The sequence below is a fragment of the Pagrus pagrus genome (genome assembly GCF_965226575.1).
Source record: "Pagrus pagrus genome assembly, chromosome: 20".
NCBI lineage: Eukaryota > Metazoa > Chordata > Actinopteri > Spariformes > Sparidae > Pagrus > Pagrus pagrus.
Window position 1 is genome coordinate 23,210,657 of NC_140207.1, and position 27,377 is coordinate 23,238,033.

Below are 27,377 nucleotides of genomic sequence, written 5' to 3' on the forward strand. Positions count from 1 at the left end.
GAAATCTAAACAATACAGGAACACTACTGTTGCTCTGATATTTGTTGTTTCAATTTATTATAGTCATATTTTTAAAATATTTTTTTGAGGATATGCAGGAGTCCTGCAATTGAAAGCGCCTGCTGCCCCCTGCTGGCTGCTGTAGATGCTGCACCTTCTACTGCATATTGTTGCCCTGAGGCAACAGGAAGTCTTTTGACACTCACACCTTCAAATTTATAAATATTTAAATTTTTAAACATTGTATCATTTTATTGCATGTTTCTACTGAAAAATGAAGAACAATTTAGCTTTTTAAGCTGGGAACATTATTCCAGGAAGCAGCTAAATGTGGCACGGTGTAACTTAAATTAAATAAGTTCATTAAAAAAAATAAAAGTATGAGCATGAAGCTCCAAAGAAGCATAATTTATATTTTAAAACTGCAACACCTGATTTGTTTTTACTTTTTCATTTGACTTTTTTCCACAATTCATGTTCACTCTTTGCCTCAAGGCAATGTTGTGCAATAAGGTTGTTCGAGATATCATGCTCAATGTAGGTAATTATTTTTCAATGCAAAGGGAAGCAGAACAAGTCATTTGGGTCTTGGTAGTGAGCATCCTGAGACCTGAAGGAACAAAGGTTTTGATGTTTTAATTTCTATACATAATTTAAATAATTGAGATGTAGGAAACATATCAATGATTTTTATTCACAAAAATGTGATTTATATAATTTTTATAGTATGTCCCTTTTAGAGGACATTGGGTCATTTGATATATTGGAAACAAATATAAAACATATTTCATTTCTTTTAATCATTCATTTTAAAGGTGGAATAGGTATGTATGTATTAAGCTGAGAACAGTCAAAAAATTTACTAAAATTATCAATAGAATGTGAAGAAATAAGTTTTTAAAATGATGAGATCTGTGTCTTGTGTTCTTGTGTTCAGTATTCTCCTGACAGCTCAATGTCTGACTGCTGCAAAAGACTAAAAACTAACATACACTTCTAACATCCTAGTGTGATACAGATACGACTTGTGAAGAACAGAAACAATTTATCATTATATAATGCGGAACTTCACTTCCGAGGACAGGAATTGACTGCCAGGCCTCAGGAGGTTGGAATGTGACAGCAAGGCAGAACAGATCCACCAATTATTTCTGAGAGTTGGTCTGTAGTTTTCATCAGTCATCTCAGTGTGTCTCTAACTGCCTGTTACCGACTGGCTCAAGGCCGGCAACAAAAAGGGAGGCCACACACGGATACTTCAACAAATAAATTGTTTATTTAACTCAAAACGAATAAACAAAGTAACCAACCAAATGGGGTGTGTGAGTAAGAAAGTCATGAGTCATGTCATGGTGTATGGATGAGTGAAAGTATGGTGTACAGTATGTTATTAGGTGCAACAAACCAAACAAAGAGGACAGGCTGTAGTGGCTGCATCAGGCCCAGCTGAGAGAGAGACTACCAGAGGGGCGGACCTTTGTGCCTTTTGGGAGGCCCTGCCCAAATGGATGGGTATTAATTAGCCACCCTCTCAGCTCCACCTTCCAGCCAACTTCCAGAGCTGCAGGAGCAAAGTGAGGCAACGTGCCAGTAGAATGGAAAGGGGCGTCTCACTGACCTTGTCCTTGGAAACAGCAGTTGAAGGAGCAATCTCACCTCAAGGCCAATTTAGTGGCTGTCCTGGAGATTCCAACCATTGCAAGTAAAAAAAACATTACGTTTTGTCAAAGATCAAACCAGTGGTTCCCAATGACTTTGGCTTGTGACGCTTTATAACAACACAGTTCTAGTCTAGTTGTGGCCCCTTGTCACATTTCAGAGGTGATTAGCTGTTAACAGTTCAACCTGAGAGACATTTCCCTGATACACTTTCTGTCTCCTACTACAAAAGCACCACAGCATTAATCATCTCAGGTTTATCTCGTGGCCCAGTCCCCGAGGATGGAAACCACTCAGCTAAACTACCCAACAGCAGAAAAGGTGGTTAACTCTACCTCTGCATACCAAAGAGTAATGCCTGCATTCATTTGCCAGTAAAAACCTGGAGTGTATTAACCATGTTGGTGCAGTGCTTTATTTAATGCAAACCCTTATGCATACAGTTATCTGTTGTAGTGTCTGAGGGAAAAACAGAGGCTGCCATTTTCATCTTTGTCATTGAGGATACAGTTGTTAGTCATCCACTTGGTGGCGCCACAGACAGCATACCAGAACAGAGGGCCTTTCAGCTGTCTCCTTGGTGATGACTGACAGCCTCATCAGCCTCTCTCAGCTATTTCTGTTAAAGGAGCACTCTGTAGTTTTGTTGAAGAAATGTTAATGAGAAGAGAAAGATCTTCATTGGCTCATTTTTTTTCTGCCCAAACAAACTAAATAAACAAACTGACCTTAAAGGACGACACAATTTATACTGTTTGACTTTGTTTATATGTGGCGGACCCTGCCACCTTTCCAACTTCAGACAGTGTTCTGGGACCTTATTTTCCTCTGAGAACAGCGCGTTTATTCACTTATGGAAAAATACATATTTCTGAGTTTGTATTATTACCTCATTAATGTAAATATTAATAAAAGAAAATAAAGTATAATAAACACATACAAATATAATGTAATATCCATATGAAATATTATATTATATTAGAATTTGTTGTTGTTTGACTACATAGTGCCCCTTTTAGTGTAGCTTTGTGTATTTTTAGCTTGGACCCAGGTTTTCTCCTCAATTTCCACAACACTGATACAATTGGACCACATGTGTAGTCTTCTTTTCTACGAAGCTGTCTGACTGTGTATCGGTCCAGCCAAAACACACACTACAAACCAACCTCAAAGACACCGTGCCTGTCTTCAGCACACCCGTTGAGTAACTGTGTGTTCTTTTTCCATGACCTGACAACTTTCAATGGCTGCTGCTCAACATCAGCAAAACCAAGGAGTTGATTGTTGATTTTAGAAAAAATGAGACACACAGGCCTGTCTACATCTGTGGAACCGAGGTGCAGCAGATGAACAGTTTTAGGTGTCAGGGGATCAACATCACAGAGAACCTGTCAGGGAGTCTCACGGCCTGAGGAGTGAAGCTGCTCTGTAGTCTGGTGCTACGGCAGCAGATACTTCTGTATCTGATGTCAGATGGCAGCAGGGTGAACAGACTGTGGCTGGGTGGGTGTTTAGGGTCCTCACCTCACTGATATCACTGATGCTCAGAAATGGTTAGCATTGATTTAACCAACCAACAGAGTCAAGGTTAATCTAAAATGCTTTCCGATTAAACCGGCCCTTCAGTCTATTCCCTGGACAGCACAAGTAAAAAGTCAGTCTGCAGTCACCAATAATAAACTATCACACTGTTTCTCAGATCCTGAAGTCCCATGTGACTGTTCTTATGACACGCTCTCTGAACCACTCTTTAGTCCCGCCCTGATCACAGCACCATTTTCATTTATTCTGCGGATCAAAGTGGACCCTTGTGACTGTCTCCCTCCTGAAGTTCTACCTCATCTTTTATTTTTATTTTGTGGTGCCGCTGACGTGATGTACGCGAGTATCTATCAATAGACTAACTGTGTTTTCATCAAATCATTTGTTTTTGTAAAAAAAACAAAAAACAAAATCTAGTGCAAATTAATATTTAATAAGCCCATTTATTTAAAGGTTTATTTTTTATTTTATTTTGGAGACAGAGCGCCTCGGGTCCGGTCTGATTCATTCTTATTTGAAGCTGTGATGCTCAGTCACAGTCAGGCTCAGGTGCGTTAACATCAGAGAAGTACTGCGAGTGTTCCAGTCAGCTGAAGGCTCCGTGTGAGGGGCGCGGCCTGCTCCTCTGCTCTGCAGCTGGCGGACTGTTTAACGGGAGGACGCAGCGCTCCATCCATCCACAGCGGCGGACATGACGGACGCAGCAGCGGAGACCTGCATCAAGGTGGTGTGCCGTTTCAGGCCGCTGAACAAGTCGGAGGTGGCCCGGGGAGACAAGTACATCCCGAAGTTTCAAGGAGATGATTGTGTATCGATTGCTGTGAGTGTTTCCTTTTCTCCTCCACTTGTTTCACTTCTCATGTAGTGGAAATCTGAACATTTACATTGTAAGATATATTTCCCTAACTGTATTAAGTACAACGCGGATCAATAATGTCCTCATTTCCAACTTTAACAGTGTCTCTTTTGGTGTCACAACACCTAAACAGGCCTTTGAGACAAAAGTCAATTTAAATGCAGCACCTTGAGCTGTATGGAGGACTGAAGCTGCCAAAACAAAAAGAAATAAAGACATATGACACGTGCTTCTGCATTTAGCCTGTTTAGCTTTGTATTTATCGCCCTAGTCATTTACTTTCCCATTTTTCATTTTATTTATTTGATCTGTTTTAAATGTATTTGTTGACAAATATATTTCTTTATTATTTTCCTCTTGTATTTCCCCCGTACATTTCCCAAAACGTCCTGTATTCTCCTTTTACATTTCTTTCTGCATTTCTGCTGCATTGTGCAAATGAGAGGGCTGTAATATAAAGCCTGTGGCAGCACAGAAGTACTGACCAATCACACATACTAGGGCGGGACTAGGCAGGACAGTCTTTGGAGAAAAAAAATAATGCGATCTGAGACAGTGTCAGGCTCAGGTGATGCACAGCAGTGACGACCCAGACTCTGGTCTGGATCATACTTTATGGGGAAAATAATTTGTGGTTTTCCCTCTGATGTCCTGAACAGATACATGTTGCTATAGTTACAGCTAACTGCTGCTAACTGTACTGTTTGCTGCCATTAGCTAGTTAGCTCAGTTAGCTGTGCATTTAGCAGTCTGATATGATGACTCTCCCCGCTGGGTCCCTCCACCCCAGACCTGAAAACCTCCTCCTCTGAGCGGTCCAAAGCTCCTTTGCACTCAACTGATGTTCCAAGTCCGAGCAGATCAACTGAAAGGGCCGCTAGCTACATAGCTAACTGAGCTAAGCAGCTAAGTAACAAGTAGCCTAAAGCTGTGTGAGTTACTTTCTCAATGAATTATGATCTAGCTCCACCAAAACCAATGAATAAAGTTGTGTTCTGTATAGTTAACAGTGAGGCTGGGCCCCCCAGAATACATAAAGCTATGTGTAAAGACAATACAGAAATAAATACGTTTGTGTAAACAAATAGAAGAAAATAGAAGCAAATGAATACAGAAATTTGAACTACGTCACATTTATAAATCAATTACTGCCTACTTTTATTTTTATAGTATGTTTGGTGCTTATAACTGCATATTCATTCATTCATTCATTCAGTGTTGGATTTTGGCAGTTGCAGTCCTCGATAGGATCTTGCTTGTATTCGTGGTACATTTGACCAAACTTAATGCAGAATTCTAACAATTTCATATGATTTTGTTAATCTAAAATTCCTCTAATAAATAAGTTTCAACACACTCTCTGAATCACTTTATCTGTAAAGAGAAAATGTTTATGAAAAAGTAGGCTAGTGGACGATGGCACCAACACTTCCTCTCCCACTGTTGCTTTCCTGCTATGTTTGCATGAATTACATTGCATTTCAGCAGTTTCAATGCCTTTTATGCACACACTTCCAGAAGGAAGAAGACAGAAGACATCTCAGTGTCACTTTTTCAAGAACAGCTGTATGTTGTCAGACATTTGTCAGCTTGAAGCAGTCTTGACTTGAATCGGTCAAGCCCACCGTTGGCCGTCTAAACTAAATTTAATCCAGTTCATCTACCTTTTCAGCTTTACCTTCACCTGCACTTAGGTTAATGTTAACCTCAGCAAGTTTTTGTATAGGGTCATGCTACTGCTAGTATGGTGACATGTTAGTGTGCTATGTTAGGGAAAAAGGACATCTGATGCTGATTTTGAGCTGAGCCCTCAAACGTAAAGCTCCGTCTGACCAAAGATGAGCCTTCTGACAAGATGAGTTTGAAATGTTTCAAAATGGCCACTATACACAGCCTTCTGACTTAATAACTGAATGAGTGGATAGCTAGTGAGGCACCACTGACAAAATATAGGCAAGTTAAAATAACAAATACAAAACTTTTTATACAGGGCACAAGGTCTCAATAAATGGTTTATGAAATTGTGTGTGTCATCTGCCTTCACCCGTAGGAGATATTGGAGTGACATGTTAAACAACACTGTCTACCACCATCATCAAAACACCTGCTGAGGGCTTATCTTTTGTGAGTGTATGTCACTGACAGTGGTGGACAGTAACGAAGTAAATTTACTTGAGTACTGTACTTAAGTACAGTTTTTGAGTATCTGTACTTTACTTGAGTATTATTTTGGGGGGATACTTTTACTTTCACTCCACTACATTTGAAGGACAAATATTGTACTTTTTACTCCACTACATTTCTATTAATGCTCTCGTTACTCGCTACTTTTGATCTTACGTCAGCTGATGATTTTTTTTTTTTTGCAAAATTCAGAGAAAATAAACTGTTTCTGCTGATTCGCGTATGGTTTGTCTTAGCCGTATTGCCGTACCTGTACTACGTCATGAGCACCCGTGGCCTTATCTCAAACCCATGTTTGAGATTTTTGTCACAAAAACTGATTCGTTTCAGTTTAAATGTTGGTTGTGCTCACCGCGGACCAATTATATCACGGACTACAAAGACTCGTCTTCCAACCGGAAAAAGCACGTCGCGGTATGTAAAGTAGCTACTAACGTTAGCTAGCTTAATGTTTGTGAAAGAGAGAGAGTGTGTGTGTGTGTGTGTGTGTGTGTGTGTGTGTGTGTGTGTGCGCGCGCGCACGCGCATGTGTCTGTGTGTGTGTGTGTGTGTGTGTGTGTGAGAGAGAGAGAGAGAGAGAGAGAGAGAGTGGGTGTGCACGCGTTAGTGAGGTGCGGCTGTCTTTGATGTGGGTTATCTGGCTCATTTTTGGCTATGATGTATGATATAAGTAAAGTAAACTAGCCAATAAGTTGTTTATCTGTAAATGTCAATATAAGTTCTTGTAGTGCCTGCATCTACATCTTTTTTATGTAGAGAAAGCATGGATGTCAGATGCAAAAATATACTGAACTGACCGCAGCTGTCTGCAATATATTTCATTTGTTGATGAATGCAGCTGAGTCTGTGTTCTGAGGCTTCTTGCCTTTATTTGCTTATTTTTGAGCTATAAACACGTCTGTAGCAGAATCGCATCAGTGTATTGTATAATGACATTAAGCTACTTTCCTTTCCTGTATTTCCTGAGATATTTTTTAAATACTTTTACTTAAGTAATTTTTTAAACAAATACTTTAGTACTTTTACTTAAGTAATATTTTGACTAAGCTACTTTTACTTGTATTGGAGTAATATTTGACAAGGAGTATCTGTACTTTTACTCAAGTAGTGAAGTTGTGTACTCTGTCCACCTCTGGTCACTGAATATGTTCTTGAGGTCTATGGTGGAACAACTCCTGACTAAGATCCTAATGTTGTTTTCATCTTCCGTTTGCCACCCATCTGTGCCGTGACATTTATTTGCTATATACTTTATATATACTCTGTTTGAGTGTAGTTATTCCATGTGGCAGGTGTTGCATCAGACTTTTCCTGGTGATCACTATGTCTCTGTATAGATCAGTAGAAAATAGAAATTTCCTTGGCAAACTATAACCCCTGGTGCTTATGACTATTGAAAATGAAAACAAAGAATGGCTGCTTTGTTCAGAGGTATTGACTCCCAGTCACAGGCCAACTCATAGTCAGTTGCTTCGAGTGGAAAACTACTCCATCCAGTGCAGATCATGTCTAGGACCAGGCCTCAGACATCAACTGGGCCTGCAGGTTGTTGCAGTGCCAGGAAACTGATTCTGAGGGACACAGAAACCTGATGAAGTCACTTCCTTCATGCTTATATGGCACCTGCCGCTACATCAGACTCTGGTTTGTTATTGTACAAATGACTGGAGCTCATTTTGCTGTCAGGAGTTTCTGCTTTTGTCTTACGCTGTCGGCTGTATCAACCTGACCAAACTGCTAGCTAATGCTAGATGCATCACTATAATATGATCATTATGTCCGTGAACCTCAAGTGATTTATAGTTCCTCTCAGAACAAAGCTACACAAACACACTCTCTAATGCAGGTGTTTATAGTCATTTAAAAGTCAGATTGGATCTGATTGTCTGAACCTTACTTTATAAAAGATTGCTGTAATATTCATATACTTAACGCAGTAAACTGACTTATTAATACCAATAGAAAGAAATGTCTACCTATAACTAATGTTAGCTAAAATTAGCCAAAATCTACTGGCCATACAAGACTGAGAAAAGCTGCAACAGCAAAACTTGAGTGTATCTCATTGAATAAGTGTCTGATTTTATTGTTTATGGATTCAACTTTTCATTCGTAAGAAGAAGAATGTGTCATCTCTTCTTTCAAACGTTTTATAGTTTATAGCTAGTCTATCATTGATGAAGCACAAGTTATAACTCAAAGTTGAGTATTTTATATTTTGAAGGAAGACTTAGGGAATCTGACATTCAGAATAAAAGTTAAATAGTTTTTAAGTGAAGTATCTGATATGCTGTGCTTAATGCAACATGATGCTAATCGCTAATTAGCCCTGTGCAGCCCCTGTGGTCACTAGTGGCATCTATGGAATTATTGTAAATGCTCAAATGAAGAAGAACATAGTGTATATCACAAGTAGAGAGGAGTCATAATGTCAGTAAACTGACTTAGCTAATGTTAACTAACATTAGCCAAATGCTACTGGCCATACCAGACTAAGTAAAGCTGCAACCGCCAAACTTTTAATTGTAAGTGTGTGATTGTAGTGCTTACTTTTCATTCGTAAGAAGAAGAATTAGTCATCTCTCTTCTAAAAGTTGTATGGTCTTTGGTTTTCTAAACCAAAATAAGTCACAACATGCAAGGAAGACTTAGGGAATCTGACATTCAGAATAAAAACATGGAAGTATGATTCTGTAAAAATAAATGTTCAAGTCAAGGAGGCCTTTATTAGATCTGATATGCTGCATTACTGTAACGTGATGCTAATTGCTGAATAGCAGCCCCTGTGTCCACTAGTGAAATTTATGGAATCATTGTAAATAGATAAAAGAGTAGTCATAACGTTTGTGAATCGACTCAGTGATGGCAGTACACAGAAATATCTGCCCATAGCTAATATTAGCTAACAATCAACCAGACTCGTAAGTCACAACAAGTTAGCTAGTCAAGTACAAGTTAAAAAGTACAAAAAGTACAAGTTATAACTCAAAGTAGGCCTACACCTCCTGTCCTGTAGTCTACTTTAACCACAATTTTGAATTATTTACAATCAAATAGGACTTCAATCAGGTGTTTATACATGACACCAAGTATTAATCCCTGCTTTTATTTTTGTAGATATAGCACATTACTGTAACATTACTCTTTGAGAGTAAATGAATGTTGGCGTGGTACTCACAGTACCTCTTCTTCACAGGGTAAACCGTACTACTTTGACCGTGTGTTCCAGTCCAATACAACTCAGGAACAATTCTACAATGCTGTGGCTCAGAAGATTGTCAGAGGTAAGATGTTCAGTATATAGATGCAGTCTCAGTGACACACTAGAACCGGGCCAATTCAAGCCTGAACCTAGGTGCAACAGGTGTGTTTTCTTTGTCTTGATGTATACAGATGTACTGGAGGGCTACAATGGGACAATATTTGCCTATGGACAGACATCCTCTGGCAAAACACACACTATGGAGGTAATGTAAAGACAAAATTACTAAAAATAATGAGTTGAAAAATCTGGCATTCCATTCTGTCTTGTTAATACTTACTCATATGATTGTCTACTAAGGGGAATCTCCATGACCCAGACATGATGGGAGTCATTCCCAGAATTGTTCAAGACATCTTCAACTACATTTATTCCATGGATCAGGACCTGGAGTTTCATATCAAAGTATGTTAACGCCTCAACCAGCTGCTCTCAAACTTCAGCATGTGCACATCAAACAGTCTCACTGGAAGCTTTTGCTTTGCAGGTTTCATATTTTGAAGTCTATTTGGACAAAATCAAAGACTTGTTGGATGGTATGCTTTGGTCTCTTATCGTCATCATTCAGACCCTGATGCGGACGAGGAGCTTTATTCAGACATGCTGTTTGTTTTCTTTTCTCCTCCACAGCCACAAAGACCAACCTTTCTGTGCACGAGGACAAAAACAGGGTGCCTTATGTCAAGGTGAGACTCAGGGTGTATTTTCAAGTGTTAGCAGTTTCTAACTAAGTTCAACAATCACACAGTCACATGTTTGTGACAGCTGGTTGTAATGCATTGGATATGAAAAACATGAGAGAATATAAACAAAACAATGGTGCCACTGTGATCTGCAGGATGAGATGATGAGTGTACTTTATATAACCTGTTCAACAGACTTACACAGCCATTGTGTTGAATGGAATGGGGTGTTTTCTCTGTCATATTGTTCTTACAATATATATGTTTCATACATAAGTTTTAATTGATTAGATAGCAGACTGAAAAGATATATTAAATATACTAAGAAAATGAAGTAATAACATCACTCTTTCTTCATAATTTTCCCTGTGAAAGCATCAGTCTGATACAGTATGTCAAGGTCTCCTCAGCTAATAATTGTCTCTCTGTGAAGCCAGCCTGCTGCGGGGCTCTTAGACACAACGTTTCCTTGTGATTGTATGTGTCCCCAGGGGTGTACAGAGCGTTTTGTGTGCAGTCCTAACGAGGTCATGGAAGCCATAGAGGACGGGAAAAACAGCCGAAGCGTGGCTGTCACAAGTGAGTTCATACAATGAGAACCTTCAGTGTGGCTGGGCCTCATGGGTTCAACCTCACCGAGTCTCCTGACTGCAGCAAGACTCCCATCAGCCAAGACACTGTGTCTGTGCTTCACACACAACCAAATAAGCGAGAAGAGTGGATTAAAAGTAGGCGCGCTATATGATGTCAAAAAGTATTTCTACCTTGCTTAAACTGTAGTAAATCTGAGATTAATCATAGTATTTGGTGTGTTGTCTGATTCTTGTTAATATTAAAGTTAAAAGTGTCAAGTGTGCATTAGCTTGCAGCTCTAGGCCCACGCAATAATTTATCCGAAGGTACAGTTCACCCAAAAATGAAAATTCAGTCATTATCTACTCCTAAACAACTGTAGCAGCTGGGGACTTGATGTACAAAACAAAACAAACATACAGCCTGCCAGCATAATCCAAGGCTCCAGAAACCCTGAGATCCCAAACTGATCTGAAAAGACTTTATTTACATCCTTTCTTAGCTGAATTCTTCACTGTAGCTGCTTAGCTAAAAGTGTTAGCGCGCACCCCGCCTGAAGAGGCTGCACAAGCTTGACTGTGCATCATGGGAGTGGAAACTATGTCTTTTCAAATCAGTTTGGGATCCCAGGGCTTTGGAGACTTGGATTACATCACACAAGCTGTAAGGAGCCATTTTATGTTTTGTTTTGTTTTTGTTTTTTTACAATTTAAATCAAGTCCCCAGCTACTTCAGTTGTTTCAGAGAATGCTGCAACGCTGTTTTGCTGTGAAGCCCCAGAAATGTTTTTTGGACTAGGAAACTTCACCTGACTTTCGTTGTTGGTGTATGTGTGTGTGTGTCTGTATGTCAGACATGAACGAGCACAGCTCCAGGAGTCACAGCATCTTCCTCATTAACATCAAGCAGGAAAACTCTCAGACTGGACACAAACTTACCGGCAAGCTCTACCTCGTCGATCTGGCTGGGAGTGAGAAAGTATGTTTCCACCTCACACTCCTCCTCCACATCTCTCTGTCTCCATCTCTTTGCCTCTGAAGCTTCCCACTTTCTGCTCTGCACAAGTTTTTCTAGTTTTTCAGCTCTGAGTTACAGTGGGGACTAGACTTTGCCATTAATTCTGTGATCTTTTAAACTCACATCTGTTGTTCCTGAAGGCACACTTTGCTTTCCTGTATTGACCGGATTCATGTGATGAAACTTTAATAACAATCTGTTGCTGCTTCCTCCAGCAGGGGGCACTACAGTAATCTGTCCAGCAGTGCGACATGTTAATAAACCAAGGATACCACTAATCTCCAGCAGATACATTAACATGCTTTGCAGAGTAATCCTGTCAGAGTTCTTCTGACGATACAGTCTGGTTCCACTGTCATTAACAGAACTCTCCTGTGTTGATGTGTTTCTAAGGTGGGTAAAACAGGCGCAGAGGGCACAGTGCTGGATGAAGCCAAGATGATCAACAAGTCCCTGTCTTCACTAGGAATCGTCATTTCAGCTCTGGCAGAGGGCTCGGTGAGACAGTCACAGTTCTGAAGGGATGGATTGGTCCTGTGCGTGTTTTTAATGACTGTGTTTAAGAGAGAGAGTATGATTCAAAGTCTCACAAAGGTGGAAGCTGAAGAGGATTAGAGCCACTGTGTGCATGTGTTTGAGTTCTGACTATGTTCTCACAATCCTCAGGATCTGAGTTCCAAGTCAGAATTCTTCTGTAATTCTGTCTTCTTTCTCAGATTTCTGTCCTTTTGTTGGGCTTCTTCAGTTTTTCCTCAGATTCTTTATCTTTTCTGGGAATTCTAAGATCGATGTCAGAATTCTGTCATTTTTTCTCATAACTCTGAGATAAAGAGTCAGAATAATTCCTTTTTGTTGTTTTTTTCACAGACTTCTGTCTTTTCTAAGAATTTCTCAGAATTATGACTTTAAACTCATAACAATGTGTAATCTAATTGTTAATTGGAATGATTGCATTATGCCTTACTTGAATGACACTGTATACCTAAATCTCCACATGGAAACACTCAGTGTTGTTAATAAATGATGGTGGATTTGAATCTGTGTCCTCTGTCAGAGCTATGTACCGTACAGAGACAGTAAGATGACCAGGATCCTGCAGGACTCCCTGGGAGGGAACTGTCGGACCACCATGGTCATCTGCTGCTCACCCTCCTCTTTCAATGATGCTGAGACCAGGACCACGCTGCAGTTTGGACAGAGGTACACACACACACACACACACACACACACTGAACTACAGATACAATCTGTTTACCACACAGCATGGAAATCATGAGAAAGTTTTATGTAAGACAACACAAGGCCAGATGTCACTGTGGTGCTAAAAACATGTCGATGGTCTGCCATACATAAACAACACTGACAAAGAGACTGATGTGAACCCATCTCATGGTGGCCAATCCACTTAATAAGTTCTGCATCCGTGCCGATAACAATCGAGCATCCTGTAAAAATACAACTGCTGTGTATACTGCTTATAAAGTGTTACATTTCTAATGCAGTGGTAACAGTTACAATTGGAGTTGAGGCTATGAGATAAGAACTATAGCAGTTCTTTGAAATTTTAAAGGTAAAAATAAACATTTTCATAACCGTAGCACAAAGGCCTGCCTGTGTGCCCAGTAATCGGCCTGGTCTGTTCACGTGGGAAGCCAGTGAGGGATCATATCTTTGTGAGTCCCAGGGAATGGTCACGCCACCTTCACAGATGAGGATGAGCTCACTGTGCTTTTTAAAGACTAGCCAGGCTTTCTGTCTTATTCTACTATGCTAACCTAACCATCTGCAGGCTGTAGCTTCATATTTAGCACACAGACATGAGAGTGGTATGGATTTGCATCTAACTCTCCCCATAAAGCAAAGATTCCCAAAATGTTGAATTATTCCTGTAATGCCCTCCTGGAAAAGCTCCTTGCTGGTGAGAAAACACATGGTTGTCTGCAGTATGAACGTATGGAACTTTTTACAAATCAGAGAGCATATACAAGGCGTAGAGCTGGGGTGCCTCAACCTGACATCCCCAGTGACCTGAAATAGCCTGTTAATAATAACAGAAGGAAAAAGCAACAGCTGGTCAGTCTGCCTTGCAGTCAAACCAGTCTAAAAGTGGTGGAGCTGATGATGTTCAATAAAGATTGCTGCATTATTCACACCTTGCTGTCTCACCAGGGCAAAGACCGTCAAGAACAACGTGTGTGTGAATGTGGAGCTGACCGCAGAGCAGTGGAAGAGCAAGTGGGAGAAAGAGAAGGAGAAGAACAAGACGCTGAAAAACACTGTCACCTGGCTGGAGACCGAGCTCAACCGGTGGAGGAGCGGTGAGGAATACACTGTCCAATTATACCTCACAATTCTATATGCTGCATATGCTACATTATGAATAAGTGTGGGGCAATTAAAGAAACATTATGTAATTATTTCCTTTGCCTTAAAATAACAACTTCAAAATTATTTTGATGGCACAGTGTCTTGTTTCTGCACTATATAACTTCAGTGAGCGTGTAGGGTCACAGCGTGTTACCACATATTGAGTTTTGTTTGTAATAAGCACCTAAATTACATCTGTTGAATTGTTACAGAACTGGGATTGCATTTAACACAGAAATTGTGGGGGGCGCCAAATCACACAAAATGCCATTTTCTACATAATGTTGCTTTAGAGGCAGGGCTAAAATGTGTAACCAATAATCAAGAATGGACTCTTACATGTTCATTCTTTCCAGGGGCAGTATGACTCATATCTGAGACTGTGGCTGATAAGTGGTAATGTGATGTGTCACTATTAGACGGAACAGAGAGTGTGTTGAACAAACATACCCACTCAAATCTGAACTGACACAGGAATTAGAATATTTTATATGGTAATGAATCCTAGTTAGAAATTATGATGTTCCAGACTTTTGCTTGATGTAATTTTCTATAACTGGACCTCTTTCACTTTGTTATTTATTTTCTCAGAATCCTGCCAGTGTTATCTTGTATCTATAACATTCTCTAACTACAAATTGCCTTCTGCTTATCTGGAAATGTATGGAAGAACCACATCTCTTTAATTGGTTACAAATTTTAGCCATTACTTGACAAGTCTTTTTGAGATTTCCTCTCTTTTCTGATTATAAAGCAGGTCTAGGTGCCATATAAATACCGTGAAAGTGTGAAAATGCTCAACCAACGGAAAATTGCCCGTGTTTTTCTAAACATTAAAGCATTTAAACATTTTCTAGTAGACACTTAAAATACAACTATGATCCCGAACATGAGCTCAACATGGGGCCTTTATCAATAACTGAGGATAATTTGGCCAACCTGTTCAGAGCAGATGTACAGTGTTTCTCAGCTCCTGTCCCTTATTTCCTTTCTAAGGAACTGACACAAACCTTTTAACTGAGACAACTGAGACGTGATTTTAATGGCAATACAGTGTATGAATGCTAATGTAAATGAAAGATGATCATTCCATTTGTCTATAATGGTTTGAATGAGATGAGGAAGAAAAAACTAAGCTCCACAGTATCCTTATCTTCGTTTGTTTGAGCTGAATCACACACTGGTGCTATTTTGGGCTTGAAAAGGACACGCCTAAAGAAATAATCCTTTGTTTCCATATTAGCGAAGCCATAAGGATGACTGGTGTTGTTCTCTGCAAAACATGTGCATGATCATGTCTTTCTCACGCTCATCTAAAGACACGAGAGCTACAGAGTTGTCACAGGTCTTGGTTTTAAAACAAAGATTTGATTGAGCGACTGTGACACATCACTGACACCAGCAGGGACTGGAACTGATGTCCCTCTCTGCTGCCCTCTGCAGGAGAGAATGTGCCAGCAGAGGAACAGTTTGATAAAGAAAAGGCCAAAGAAGAGGTCAAGGCCCTGGACACTGCGCTCAACAATGATAACACACCAGCACAACCGGCCCTGAGCAGCCTGCCCGGGGTCAAAATCACAGACGCAGAGAAAGCAAAGTACGAGGCAGAACTTGCCAAGCTCTACAAAGAGCTGGATGACAAGGTAAGAACAGAACCACTATACAATATTTGGTTTACTGACAGCAAAGTGACCATTTTTATCCATATTTGTCCACTGAATGAATGTATGAATGTGTGTAGGTCCTCATTTCTCAAGTGAGATATGGCAAGTTGCTATATGGTGGAACCGCCATGTTCAAACTGAAGTGGTACATTTATAGTTCATTAAACACTAGTTCATAGTTATTTCATTGTGAACTAACAATGAAATGCTTTATGAACCATTGAATAAACAATTGTAAGGGTTGATAAGCATCAGTTGCAATTTTATAAAAGCCATCCACATAATGTTTATAGATGAACTACACAGTATTTATTAACCATTTACAAAGTATCATAACAACAGTTGCAACTTCAAACAAATGATTAATAAATGGTTTATAAATAGTGAAATTAATATTAAGTTTGATTAACCTTTACCATTTGTTAATGATGATTGTAATTAAGTGTTACCTTTAAATGGTACGGTCATGTTAAAATTGAATACCATACAATATGTTTAAAATGTGATAGTTAAGCATTGTTAATACTGCTAACATTAACTCTGCTGGTATCTGTCATTGTCACACAGTATTCTGCCATCGTGTGATGCGTCCAAAGCTCACTCCTGCTAAACTGTAGTATTCCTGTTGGTCAGCAGGTGGCGTGATTGGCTTCTGTTCAGTAGTGCTTCTGATTGCTGTGGGAAAAATGACTTATGTATTACATTTCTCTCTTCCTCTCTCCTCTTCACCATCCTCCCTTTCATCCAGGACGATGAGATCAACCAGCAGTCTCAGTTGGTGGAGAAGATGGAGCAACAGATGTTGGACCAGGACGAGGTGATACAGCTCCCCCCTTCCTCTCCCCTGCCCTGCCCTCCCCTTCCCAACTCCCCCCACTGCTTCTCAGCCCTCCAGCCATTCCTGTTAGCACAAACCCAGTCTGACAGCTGATAGCAGACCATTAGTAGCCCTGCAGGAGAGGTCAGACTGTAATTCACCCTCAGCAGGCAGCACTGCAACCTTATAGTTTGCACACATTAGCATGTTTCAGCTGTGTAGTCATGTATTTTTAAAATCCTGTTATGAATATCAGACTTGACTCTCGTTTCACCCTCTTCATCATCACTCTCTAGCTCTTATCCTCCTCCCGCCAAGATCACGCCACCCTGCAAACAGAGCTAAACCGGCTGCTGGCAGAGAACGAAGCCTCCAAGGAGGAGGTGAAGGAGGTGCTGCAGGCACTGGAGGAACTGGCCGTCAACTACGACCAGAAGAGTCAGGAAGTTGAGGACAAAGCAAGAGAGTTTGAGGCTCTCAGTGAGGAGCTGAATGAGAAATCGGTAAATCAAATCAAATCAAATCAAATTTTATTTGTATAGCCCAAATTCACAAATCACAGTTTGCCTCAGAGGGCTTTACAATCTGTACAGAGACGACACCCTCTGTCCTTCGACCCTCGATTCGAGTGAGGAAAAACTTGCCCCAAAAAAGGCCCTTTTAACAGGGAAAAAATGTGGAAGAAACCTCAGGGAGAGCCACAGAGGAGGGATCCCTCTCCCAGGACGGACAGACGTGCAATAGATGTCGCATGTACAGAGCAGATCAACGAGATCACAATGTATTCAATTATAAGCGATGGTTGACAGGAGTGAAAGTACACAAAGATGTATTACAGCAATAATGATGAAATGCACATGGAAATGTGATTACTAGTGATAACAGTAGTAATGATCAATGGCAAGGATGGTATGTAGCAATGCAGTACGATAATAGTAGTGGAACGGTACTGTTCTCTGACTCCATTGACAGCGATGACACTGAGTATACATGATCACTTTGTAAGGCGTGTATTATTTATGTTATCATCTACCACCAGAGCTCCTTGGCCTCCATTGACTCTGAACTCCAGAAGCTGAAGGAGATGACCAACCACCAGAAGAAGAGGGTCACTGAGATGATGTCATCATTACTCAAAGACCTGGCTGAGATCGGAATCGCTGTGGGAAGCAACGACATAAAGGTTACCAGTCCCGGTGGTGACGTACTGTTTTTCGAGTTGAGAAACAAAATAGAAACAAAGAATAGATTGACAATTTGTCAGAGCAACAACAGCCTGTTAAACACAAAATTACACACTGATATTAGGGACATTATACTACTAAAGTAGCCGACACATTTGCTGCCATTGCATGCGTCCTTTGGGCCACATGCTTTGTAGTTGTGTGTCTTTGTTTTCATCATGTTCCTCTCATGTCAAAATTGCAATTAATTTATCATCACCAAGTATCAAAACAATTATTTCAATTGTCATTTATTTGTAGTGCATGTGTTTAGTTTAAAAGTTTACAAGTTCTACTAATTTGCTTATTTTGTCTGCCAACACTCCCGAGCCCTGATTCATATTCATTTAACTATCACAAGAAATAAAAGCAGCAAATCCTCAGAATTAAAAAAATACAGGTGATGTTTCGCATTTTTGCCAAAAATTAGAAAAAATAGTTGCTGATAAATTTTCTTTAGATTGACTAATGAGTTAAATGATTTAAGATCCACAATTAATCATTTCACTCATTTAATGAATAGTTGTTAAAGGATAAGTTCAGTCACAGATGCCTCTCCTCCGTGCCGATGGAAAGTCAGGTGAGGTTTTGTAGCCCACAAAACATTTCTGGAGCTTCACAGCAAAACAGTGTTGCAGTTCTCCCAACAACTGAAGTAGCTAAAGACTTTTTTTAAAAGCCCCGAGATACCAAATTGATATGAAAAGACATTTTATGTAAGCTAAATCTTTACTGTAGCTGCTAAACTAAAGGTGCCTAAAGTAGGTGCACAAGCTTGACTGTGCGACAAGAGTGTGAGTAATCTCTTTTCAAATCATTTGGGGATCTTGGGGCTTCTGGTGACTTGGATTATGCTTGATGAACTGTACTGATCCATTATATAGATTTTTTTATTTCAGTTGTTTTAAAACTAGTCCCTAGCTACTTCAGTTGTTTAAGAGAAAGCTGCAGCACAGTTTTGCTGTGAAGCTCCAGAAATGTTTTGTGGAGAACTTCACCAGCGTGGGGTGAGGAGATAATGATAATGGAGAACTTTTCCTTCAAGTCTACAAGATGTTAATAAATTGTGAAAATGCTTTTTGCAATTCCCTACAGCTCTCTGTGACATATTCAGTTTACTACTGTCATACCATACAAACACTGTTTCCAAATATATGAAACAGAGAAAAGCAACACATTTCTGTCAATCTACAATTGGATCAATGTTCTAGTGTGACGGAGGAATATGATCATGCAAGTATGGAGTGAGTGTCTCGTTATCAGTGAGCCTATCTGCTGTAGAGTGTTATTATGGGCACACTTCACACTGAAGTGAGTATGCTGACACTTGTTTGCAGTGCTGTGTTCAGAGGGAGTTTGACAGCAGTTTCATTTTGCACAGGCTTTAGTTTCTAGTGTATTAGCAGCTGAAGGGTTAAAATCCTGGCCGGTCTATTTTAAACTGTGTGCCTCACCAGCAGAGATATGTCAAGTATCTCTTGTGGAAATATACAATACCTCCACTTTGTAAATGCTAATAGCCTTACAACACTGAAGTTCCTAGAGGAAAGTTAACCATACCAGCTGGACTTACACTCTACTCATTAGAATGGTAATCCTCAGTGTCTCTTATTTTTTTGTGTGTTTCTTGTGATCTCTGTATCTCAGAGATGGCCTGTGATCATCTGTGTTGCCAGTAAAGCAAACAGTCCATCAGTTATGAATTTGTTCATCGACAGAAAATTGAAAACAATGTTGATAACAGATCATTTAGTTATTGTTCCAGTTTCATCAATGTGAGGATTTGATGCTTTGCTTTGTTTTATGTAATTGTCATTTTAAAATCTTTTGTCAACTGTTGGTTAAACAAAACCATTCATCCATGTCATCTAGGGCATTTTTATTATTTCCGTACCGTTTACAGAGCAATCAACTGATCAATTGAAGCATTACTTCACCCAAAAATGAAAATTCATTAAGTATCTCCTCCCTCCCTGCTGATGGAAAGTCAGTTTCATAGTCCACAAAACATTTCTGGAGCTTCACAGCAAAACAGAGTTGCAGCATTCTTCTAAACAACTGAAGCAGCTGGAGACTTGTTTTAAAATGGGAAAAAATTGGTAGAAATATGCAACAGACAACAGACAGACAACAGACTTTTTACAGATAAAAAGACAAAGACAAAACCTGAAGCACATCTTTCATGGCTGATTACTGTTTTTCTGACCTCTCAGCAACAAGAGAGCACTGGTCTCATTGATGAAGAGTTCACTGTGGCCCGTCTCTACATCAGTAAGATGAAGTCAGAGGTGAAGACGATGGTGAAGCGCAGCAAACAGCTGGAGAGCACCCAGTCTGAGAGCACCCAGAAGAGAGAGGAGATGGAGGTGGAGCTGACTGCTTGCCAGTTCCGCATCTCCCAGGTAACTGCTGCTTCTGCCAGCATGGATACTGTCACCATAGTGACGAATGTGGCCGTTAATTAAAACGGCATCGTGTGGTTATCAATCAAACAGCAGCTTACTAAGTTGATGGTTTTGTTTCATGTCTAACACTGTTTGTTCTGGGTTTAGAAAACAGCAGTGATGGAGTATGTGTGAGCACTAATCACAGGTGACAGTTTATAATTGTTCATGTCTTTTTCATTTTCCCGTTGGTGTCCAGCATGAAGCTAAGATCAAGTCCCTGACAGACTCCCTCCAGAATGTAGAGCAGAAGAAAAGACAGCTGGAGGAAAATTTGGACACTCTCAATGAGGAAGTAGTCAGGATCAAAGCCCAAGGTGAGCACAGTACAGAGTACTGCGCTGTCATGGAACAAATCCAGCATCAACCCTTTCATTGTCCTCTCTAGAGCACTTTCAAGTTGTGATATCTTGTTGAAAACTGAACTTTAATGAACTCATCCTAACTGAGCCATCACTAGCTGTTGATTTGTGGTTTCCAGAACCAGACCTGTTCACAGTTTTTATTTAGTTTCTTTTCCAAGGGCTTACAGAACAGAATGACATGAGAAATACTCCAGAAAAGACATCCTCTACCAATCTGAAAAAAAAAAATCCATTACAACGGCAATTTGCTCACATTACTTTCTTTTTTTTTTGTGTCACATTTGTGATTTTGTCTCCTTCCAGAGAGGGTCAACACCATGGAAAAGGACAGTGAGATCCAATCTGCTAATGAAGTAAAGGTACACTTCCATTGAGCTCTTACCTGTGTGCTCTCCAAATAGATGTTATGTCTCCACCTTGTTGCTTGTGTCTCTTCAGGATGCTGTGGAGAGGCAGATCCAGTCTCACAGAGAGATCCATCAGAAACAGATCAGCAGCCTGAGAGACGAGCTGGACAACAAGGAGAAACTGCTCACAGAGCTGCAGGAGTAAGACACAACATCAGCATGCACTTCTCTTTCTAAAGGTGACTAGTAGTTCAGTACTGATGCTGTTACTGACATCTGTGTAGTCTAAACCAGAAGATCATGCTGGAGCAGGAAAGGCTGAGGGTGGAGCACGAGAAGCTCAAGGCTGCTGACCAGGAGAAGAACCGCCAACTGCAAGAGCTCATGTAATGTTTCAACGTGTAAACCACTGCAGCCCTTTCCCGTTGTGCCATCTGCATAAAGTAACATCAATTTTATGTTCTGCAGGGTGCAGCAGGACAGACGGGATCAGGCCAGACAGGACCTGAAGGGACTGGAGGAGACTGTGGTCAGTTCATGTCCAAATTCAACCACATTACGAAATGAAAGATTTTAATTGATTTTCACATACAATGGAGGTGAAAGGAATTTCTTTGATTTCCATGGTTTAATTTTAAAAATGACAAAAGTGGCGTTTAAAAGATTCAACATCTTGACCCAGAGAGGGCATCCCGCCTACTTTAATAACCCAATACTGTCAATGCTGTGAGCAAGTACAAAAAATAATTGGTACACCCAAATCTTTTGGGATGCTCTTTTATAGATATTAATCAATTATTATGTATATAGCATAAATATATACAATATTCAACTTCAGGATTGAATCTGTGTCCCAAATCCATATTACTCACTAATCCTAAACATATTATTCAAGATATAATTGCAATCGCAATATGGCCAAGCACAATATTCAAATCGCAAGAACGAAGTTGCAATTTTTTGATAAAGGTAAAGGTAACTTTACAATGAAGTACTGTAGTGTTGCAAAAATGATCATTCCCTTTAATTGTGAATCATATCACAATCACAAGATCTGTCAGAATGATCGCAGTATCATTTTTTTACATTATCCTGCAACACTACGCAAAACTGTCTGAGTTTGTTATTGCACTGTTCATACGCATTAACTAACCTTTTATACTGTTCTTCATGTTAACTAAGGTATTCATTTATTTATAATTTAATTGTTTATAGCAATTCTTTTTGCATTAGTTAATACAGTTATAAGCATGAACTAATGATTAATTAGTTAACTAATATTTCTAATAATCTGTACTAATGGTCTTCGCGTTAACTAAGATATTAATTATATCTTACATTGTATAATCATTTATATGGATACTTTTAACAGTAGTTAATACAGCAGTGTAAATTAACTAACAGTTAATTAGCAGTTAACTAATTGTCAACAATATTAACTAATGGTTTTTATGTTAACTAAGGTATTTATAGATTATTTAATACATTAAAGAGACGTTTTAAACATTAGTTAATATAGTGATGCGCATTAACTAACACTTAATTAACAGTCAACTAAGAATGTTACTAATATTTTTTATGGTCTTTATTTTAACTAATATATACATATACATTATTTGATAGTTTATATAGATGCTTATAACATTAGTTAAGACAATAATTGGCATTAATTAACAGTTAGCTAATGTGTCTAATAATCTTTACTAATGGTCTGTACACTGTTGTCTCTCTAAGCTGGTTTCCTTGACTTCACACAGGCCCGAGAGCTGCAGACACTCCACAACCTCAGGAGGCTATTTGTCCAAGACCTGGCCACTAGAATGAAAAAGGTAAAAGTCCTGACAGTGTTGGACGTTCTCATTGCAATCATCATCCTGTGATCTGGTTCTGTGTGTGATTTAATCTCCAATTTTATGAAATATCACATGAGCTCCTCGTGTCCCGACACTTACCTGCAATGAAACAAATAGATCCATATTTCGCTCATGCACCGGCTGCACTCCATTTAATTTGCACTGTGATTAAATTTTAATGAATCCAGGGATCACAACAAAAAGTGTCTGCAATAAGTAGGCCATCTGATTCTTCAAAGGTAGCAGCTGTAAATTAGGGACCCAGGCCCTGAGCCTGGCGTGCATCTCAAGCCCTCAGGCTCAAGCTTGGTGAGATAAACAAAGGCAAGGCAGGCTTTCCTGGAAGACACGGAATATGCCATGGTGGTGCACCCATCCCAAATCTCCTACTTATCATCTCATTTAGACACACATGTGATGCTTTAGCTTCAGGGGCTTTGTCTACAGACACTAAGTCATAAGAAGTGAATGTAACAAATCAGTTGTACAAAGGTACATTTATAAATGAAGGCAGAGTGAAGAGAAGAAGAGGCTTGAGTGAAAACAGTGTATAAATAAAGCTGTGTGTTGTGATTGCGCAGAATGCTCAGAATGAGGACTCAGAAGGCAGTAATGCCCAGAAACAGAAGATTTGCTTCCTGGAGAACAACCTGGAGCAGCTCACCAAAGTTCACAAGCAGGTAAAACCATGTAGAAACATAGCTCAGTGCTTCCTGCCTAAATGAATAAAAAAAAAGTGACTTACACCTGATTTTGTGCTGAAAGGCTGCACGCTGTCTGTGTCCTCTCTCTGTGTTCCCTTGTGTAGCTGCTACGGGACAACACCGACCTTCGTGGTGAGATTCCTAAAATGGAGAAACGCCTGCGGGCGACTGTTGAGCGGGTCAAAGCCTTGGAGTCAGCTCTGAAGGAGGCAAAAGAGAACGCAGCTCGAGACCGAAACCGCTACGAGCAGGAGATGGAGCGCATTAAGGACGCTGCCAGGCCCAAAAACATGGGCAGGAGACCCTCGGCGCAGATAGGTAGGTGGACACAGACATACATATAACTGACTCTATTTCACGCACTGGACCAAAAATCATGATAATGTGTCGAAAAATAATGCGTTAATATGCAAACCAATATCCTGAAAACTGCAAAGTCCAAAAAGAAAGAAACTTAATTGTCTACAAGGTTTATTAACGAGTCAAATCCAAAGAGTATACAAGCATGAAACAGCACGTATTCAGAAACTGTGACTTAAAACAAGCCATCAGCACTTCCATAAGGTTGTGATGTCACGACTATACTTAACCACACCACCACACCACACAGCTGTTATTGCAAAAACACAGACAGAGCTGAGGCAGAAACAGGGCAGTGGCTCCTCAGGCCTGTGAGAGACAACCAATCAGAGCAGACTGGGCTTTCCAGGAGACTGGTACTGAAACAGAACATTCAGTCAAAGGGTGATTAGAGGTGCTGCAGCAGTAGACAGTATGAGAATATAAATAATGTGTGATTGAACGTTAAAGCATATAAACTTCTTATAGAAAACCCAAAATAAAAGTAGTAACCTGAAAATAAGCATAATGTGGGACCTGCTGAGGGTTAGGTAAATGTGTGTGTGTCTACAGATAAAACAAAGGAGATCTAATATGTAAAGAGAGTTTTCTGTTTAAATTCTTTATGATAAGCTGGGTTAACTAACTGCCCCCTGGTGCTTTTAGATTGGATCTGGGTGATATCAACCTCCCCATTAACTCTCAAAAAGAAGTCAATAAGCTTATTTCCCCAAATACCCAAACTATTCCTTTGAATTTTAACGAAGAAATGAGAACTGTATGTATAATATGAATGATGTGCTGTGTCAACCTGTTCTATGTATATGACCCATGTCATTTGTCTGCGTCCAACCCAGCCAAGCCCATCAGACCAGGCCAGCTGCCGGGAGCCTCTCCCAGCATCATCAGGTCCAACCTCATCCAGAACAACCTGCCTGCCAGCATCATAGGAGGAGGCAACAGCAGGTAAGCAAAGAATCCACACAGGTCAGACATCCAAACAGATAACACGCTAATACAAGAGGAGAGTCGGTTTCATTTCTTTTCTCTCTTCTGTTTCCTCCTACAGCTCCTGAGGCTGGGGCACAGTCACCCAGCAAGAAGCCAAAGCCCCAGGTCCAGAGATGTTTTAGTCTAAAATACTGAACTTTTACCTTAATCCAATGGGACCATTCTTACAATATCAAAGTGTGTATATATTGTATATAAGTATAGCCTGTACTGCACATTCCTTCAAGCCTAAAAAAAAATCTTAATATATTACTGTCTTGCCAAATAACAAACACATAATGCGGCATGTTGCTTTGTTAAAACCATTATGCACTATTAGCTTTTTCAGTCTAATAAATATAATAAACAACTCTGTTATGTGCAACAACCATATAAATACAAGCTAACATCACAAACATACCTCAGTCCAAAAAGGCTACCCAGTAGGTGTCTGCTTTGTGCTTACTAGGTTAACCGCTAAATGAATCTGTTGCTGCCGTTGCTGGTCACTTTGGCTCAGAGGCTGTGTGCTTTGTGCTACTGAGTTAGCTAGCTGCTAAACAACAGGCTCAGGGGCTGTGTGCTTTGTGCTACTGAGTTAGCTAGCTGCTGAACAACAGGCTCAGGGGCTGTGTGCTTTGTGCTACTGAGTTAGCTAGCTGCTGAACAACAGGCTCAAGTGTTGTGTACTATGTGTACTAGCACAGGGCATCCTGTCATAGCTGTCTAACTATTCCAACTTTGTTGGATGGGCTTATTAGATGCCTGCAACAGCCACTGATACTGGATTTTTTTCCTTTGATTTATGATTGCTGTCAGTATGTTAAATGATTTACTACAACAACAAAAAAACAACAAAAAAATGCCTCTGGAATAATTTACCAACCCCAGCTTAAACTCTTCATTTTTTTCAAAGAGCATTTGACACCAGCAGTACACTCTTGTCTTTGGCTCAGGGCAAAAAAGGCACTGGGAGTAGGTAGAAACAAATTGTGTTTATTCTCCATTTATTTCTCCAGGCAAGAGCTCACTCATGTTTACTTTGTCCACTAAGACATCCATTATGTTTCCCTGTTAATGTATCCAGGCTGAGCTGGAAATGCTTGAATTTACAGCAGAAAAGTTGATGATGAATAACTCTGTAACACTCTGAAGTCTGTTGGCTCTGTGGTAGGAGCCTTATTAGCACTCCTGACTTAAACTAGTGCAAGTACGTCCTGTTTTTAAGTATATAAAGTTAAAGCTTCTAATGGAAGATTTACTTCAACCCCTGAATGTGCCACTTGTTTTTGTCACTCGTGAGCTTTTTGTTAAAAAGAACCTCTTCAAATGCTTTCAAATGATGTATTACTGTTGACTTAATGTTAAAAAGTCTTTGAATCAAAGTGCTTGTACAGTTTGTCCAGGTTACGACAGCACTGTACATGTATGGTTCAAACACTGAGCACACTGAAAACTGCAGTCTGTTGCCACAGGAGGTTTTTGTAGATTTGGATCTCAAGTCAAGTTTCTATTCTAGAGATATTAAATTTAAATTGGAAACCTAATCGTAGTTTATTTATTTACCTACAATAAGAGGATTTGAGTCACACAGCCTTTTTTAATGTGTTTGAAGTATTGTCCGAATATAGGCTGGATCCTAAACACAAGTTTGAGACTGTTAACTTGTATAAATGGGTCACAGGTTTTTGAAAGTAAATAGAAAGCTGGGAAACCACAAATTAAACACTACTATTTTAAATGAAAATGAATGACTTCCCTATGATATCCTGACCAACGCGTAAGGAGTAAATAATGAGCTCTGTATGGTGTTTCACTTTCATTATTTTCATATCAACATGCACATCAGTCGTTAGATTTCAGCGAACAATGCTGGAAGTAACAGGAATCACCATGTCTGTCACTTCCCTGCCTACACCAACAGGGTGTGCTTTTACACAAATATGCAAACAAACAATGAGCAATGATGTGATTAAATGACTGTGTAGACCAAATTCATACATTATTCTGAAATAATGTAAACTGTAAGCCTGGCTGCCTCAGGCTAATTTCAGTCTTCCATAGTCTGAGTGTTCTCCATGAAGACTTGCTGTGTTCCTGGATCATCCAGGCACTAAATCATTCATGATCCTCCTCACATGGTGAGACTCCCTGCTGTGATTGCCAGATAGAGCTCGGCTGAGGATAGGAGAGAGGGGACATTTTCATCTTCACATGTTTATCCTACAAATTTAGATTATGGCTTTAATTGAAATTCTATTTTGAAATAGTTATTCTTAGGCTATAACTGCAATGATTTTCAGGGACTTGAATAAAAGTGACATAGAAACAGTTTTAACAGAGGATCCCCTGGAACTCCATCAAAGACCCCCGGCTGTCCACACACCCCGGGTTGGGGGGCACCGGACAGCGAGGCGTTTAAAGGCCGGCCGCGGGGTTCTGGACGCCGTCTATCAGCGGTGACAGACGGGTGGGGTGGGGAGCGACA

At 39.9% G+C, this 27,377-nt stretch overlaps 1 protein-coding gene across 2 annotated transcripts; it reads left to right on the forward strand.

Moving 5' to 3' along the window:
• Positions 1–3,892: 3,892 nt before the first annotated feature.
• Positions 3,893–26,156, forward strand: LOC311249513 (kinesin-1 heavy chain-like; the record flags this gene model as incomplete). Of its 2 annotated transcripts, XM_084340589.1 has the most annotated exons (26): positions 3,893–4,021; positions 9,438–9,525; positions 9,635–9,708; positions 9,804–9,908; positions 9,991–10,039; positions 10,134–10,189; positions 10,678–10,765; positions 11,613–11,737; positions 12,170–12,274; positions 12,831–12,976; positions 13,946–14,094; positions 15,587–15,786; positions 16,556–16,624; positions 16,921–17,127; positions 17,664–17,807; positions 20,061–20,249; positions 20,491–20,608; positions 20,960–21,015; positions 21,095–21,204; positions 21,288–21,389; positions 21,472–21,532; positions 22,761–22,832; positions 23,438–23,536; positions 23,665–23,878; positions 24,757–24,865; positions 24,969–26,156. In XM_084340589.1, 26 exons carry the CDS (start codon positions 3,893–3,895, stop codon positions 24,973–24,975), a joined length of 2,871 nt encoding a protein of 956 aa, XP_084196715.1. In that variant the 3' UTR covers positions 24,976–26,156. The 2 variants fall into 2 exon arrangements, with proteins under 2 accessions (XP_084196715.1, XP_084196714.1); XM_084340588.1 differs by lacking the exons at positions 3,893–4,021; positions 9,438–9,525; positions 9,635–9,708; ... (2 more) ...; positions 10,134–10,189; positions 10,678–10,765 and having other exon boundaries at positions 11,511–11,737; positions 20,960–21,009.
• Positions 26,157–27,377: the final 1,221 nt, after the last annotated feature.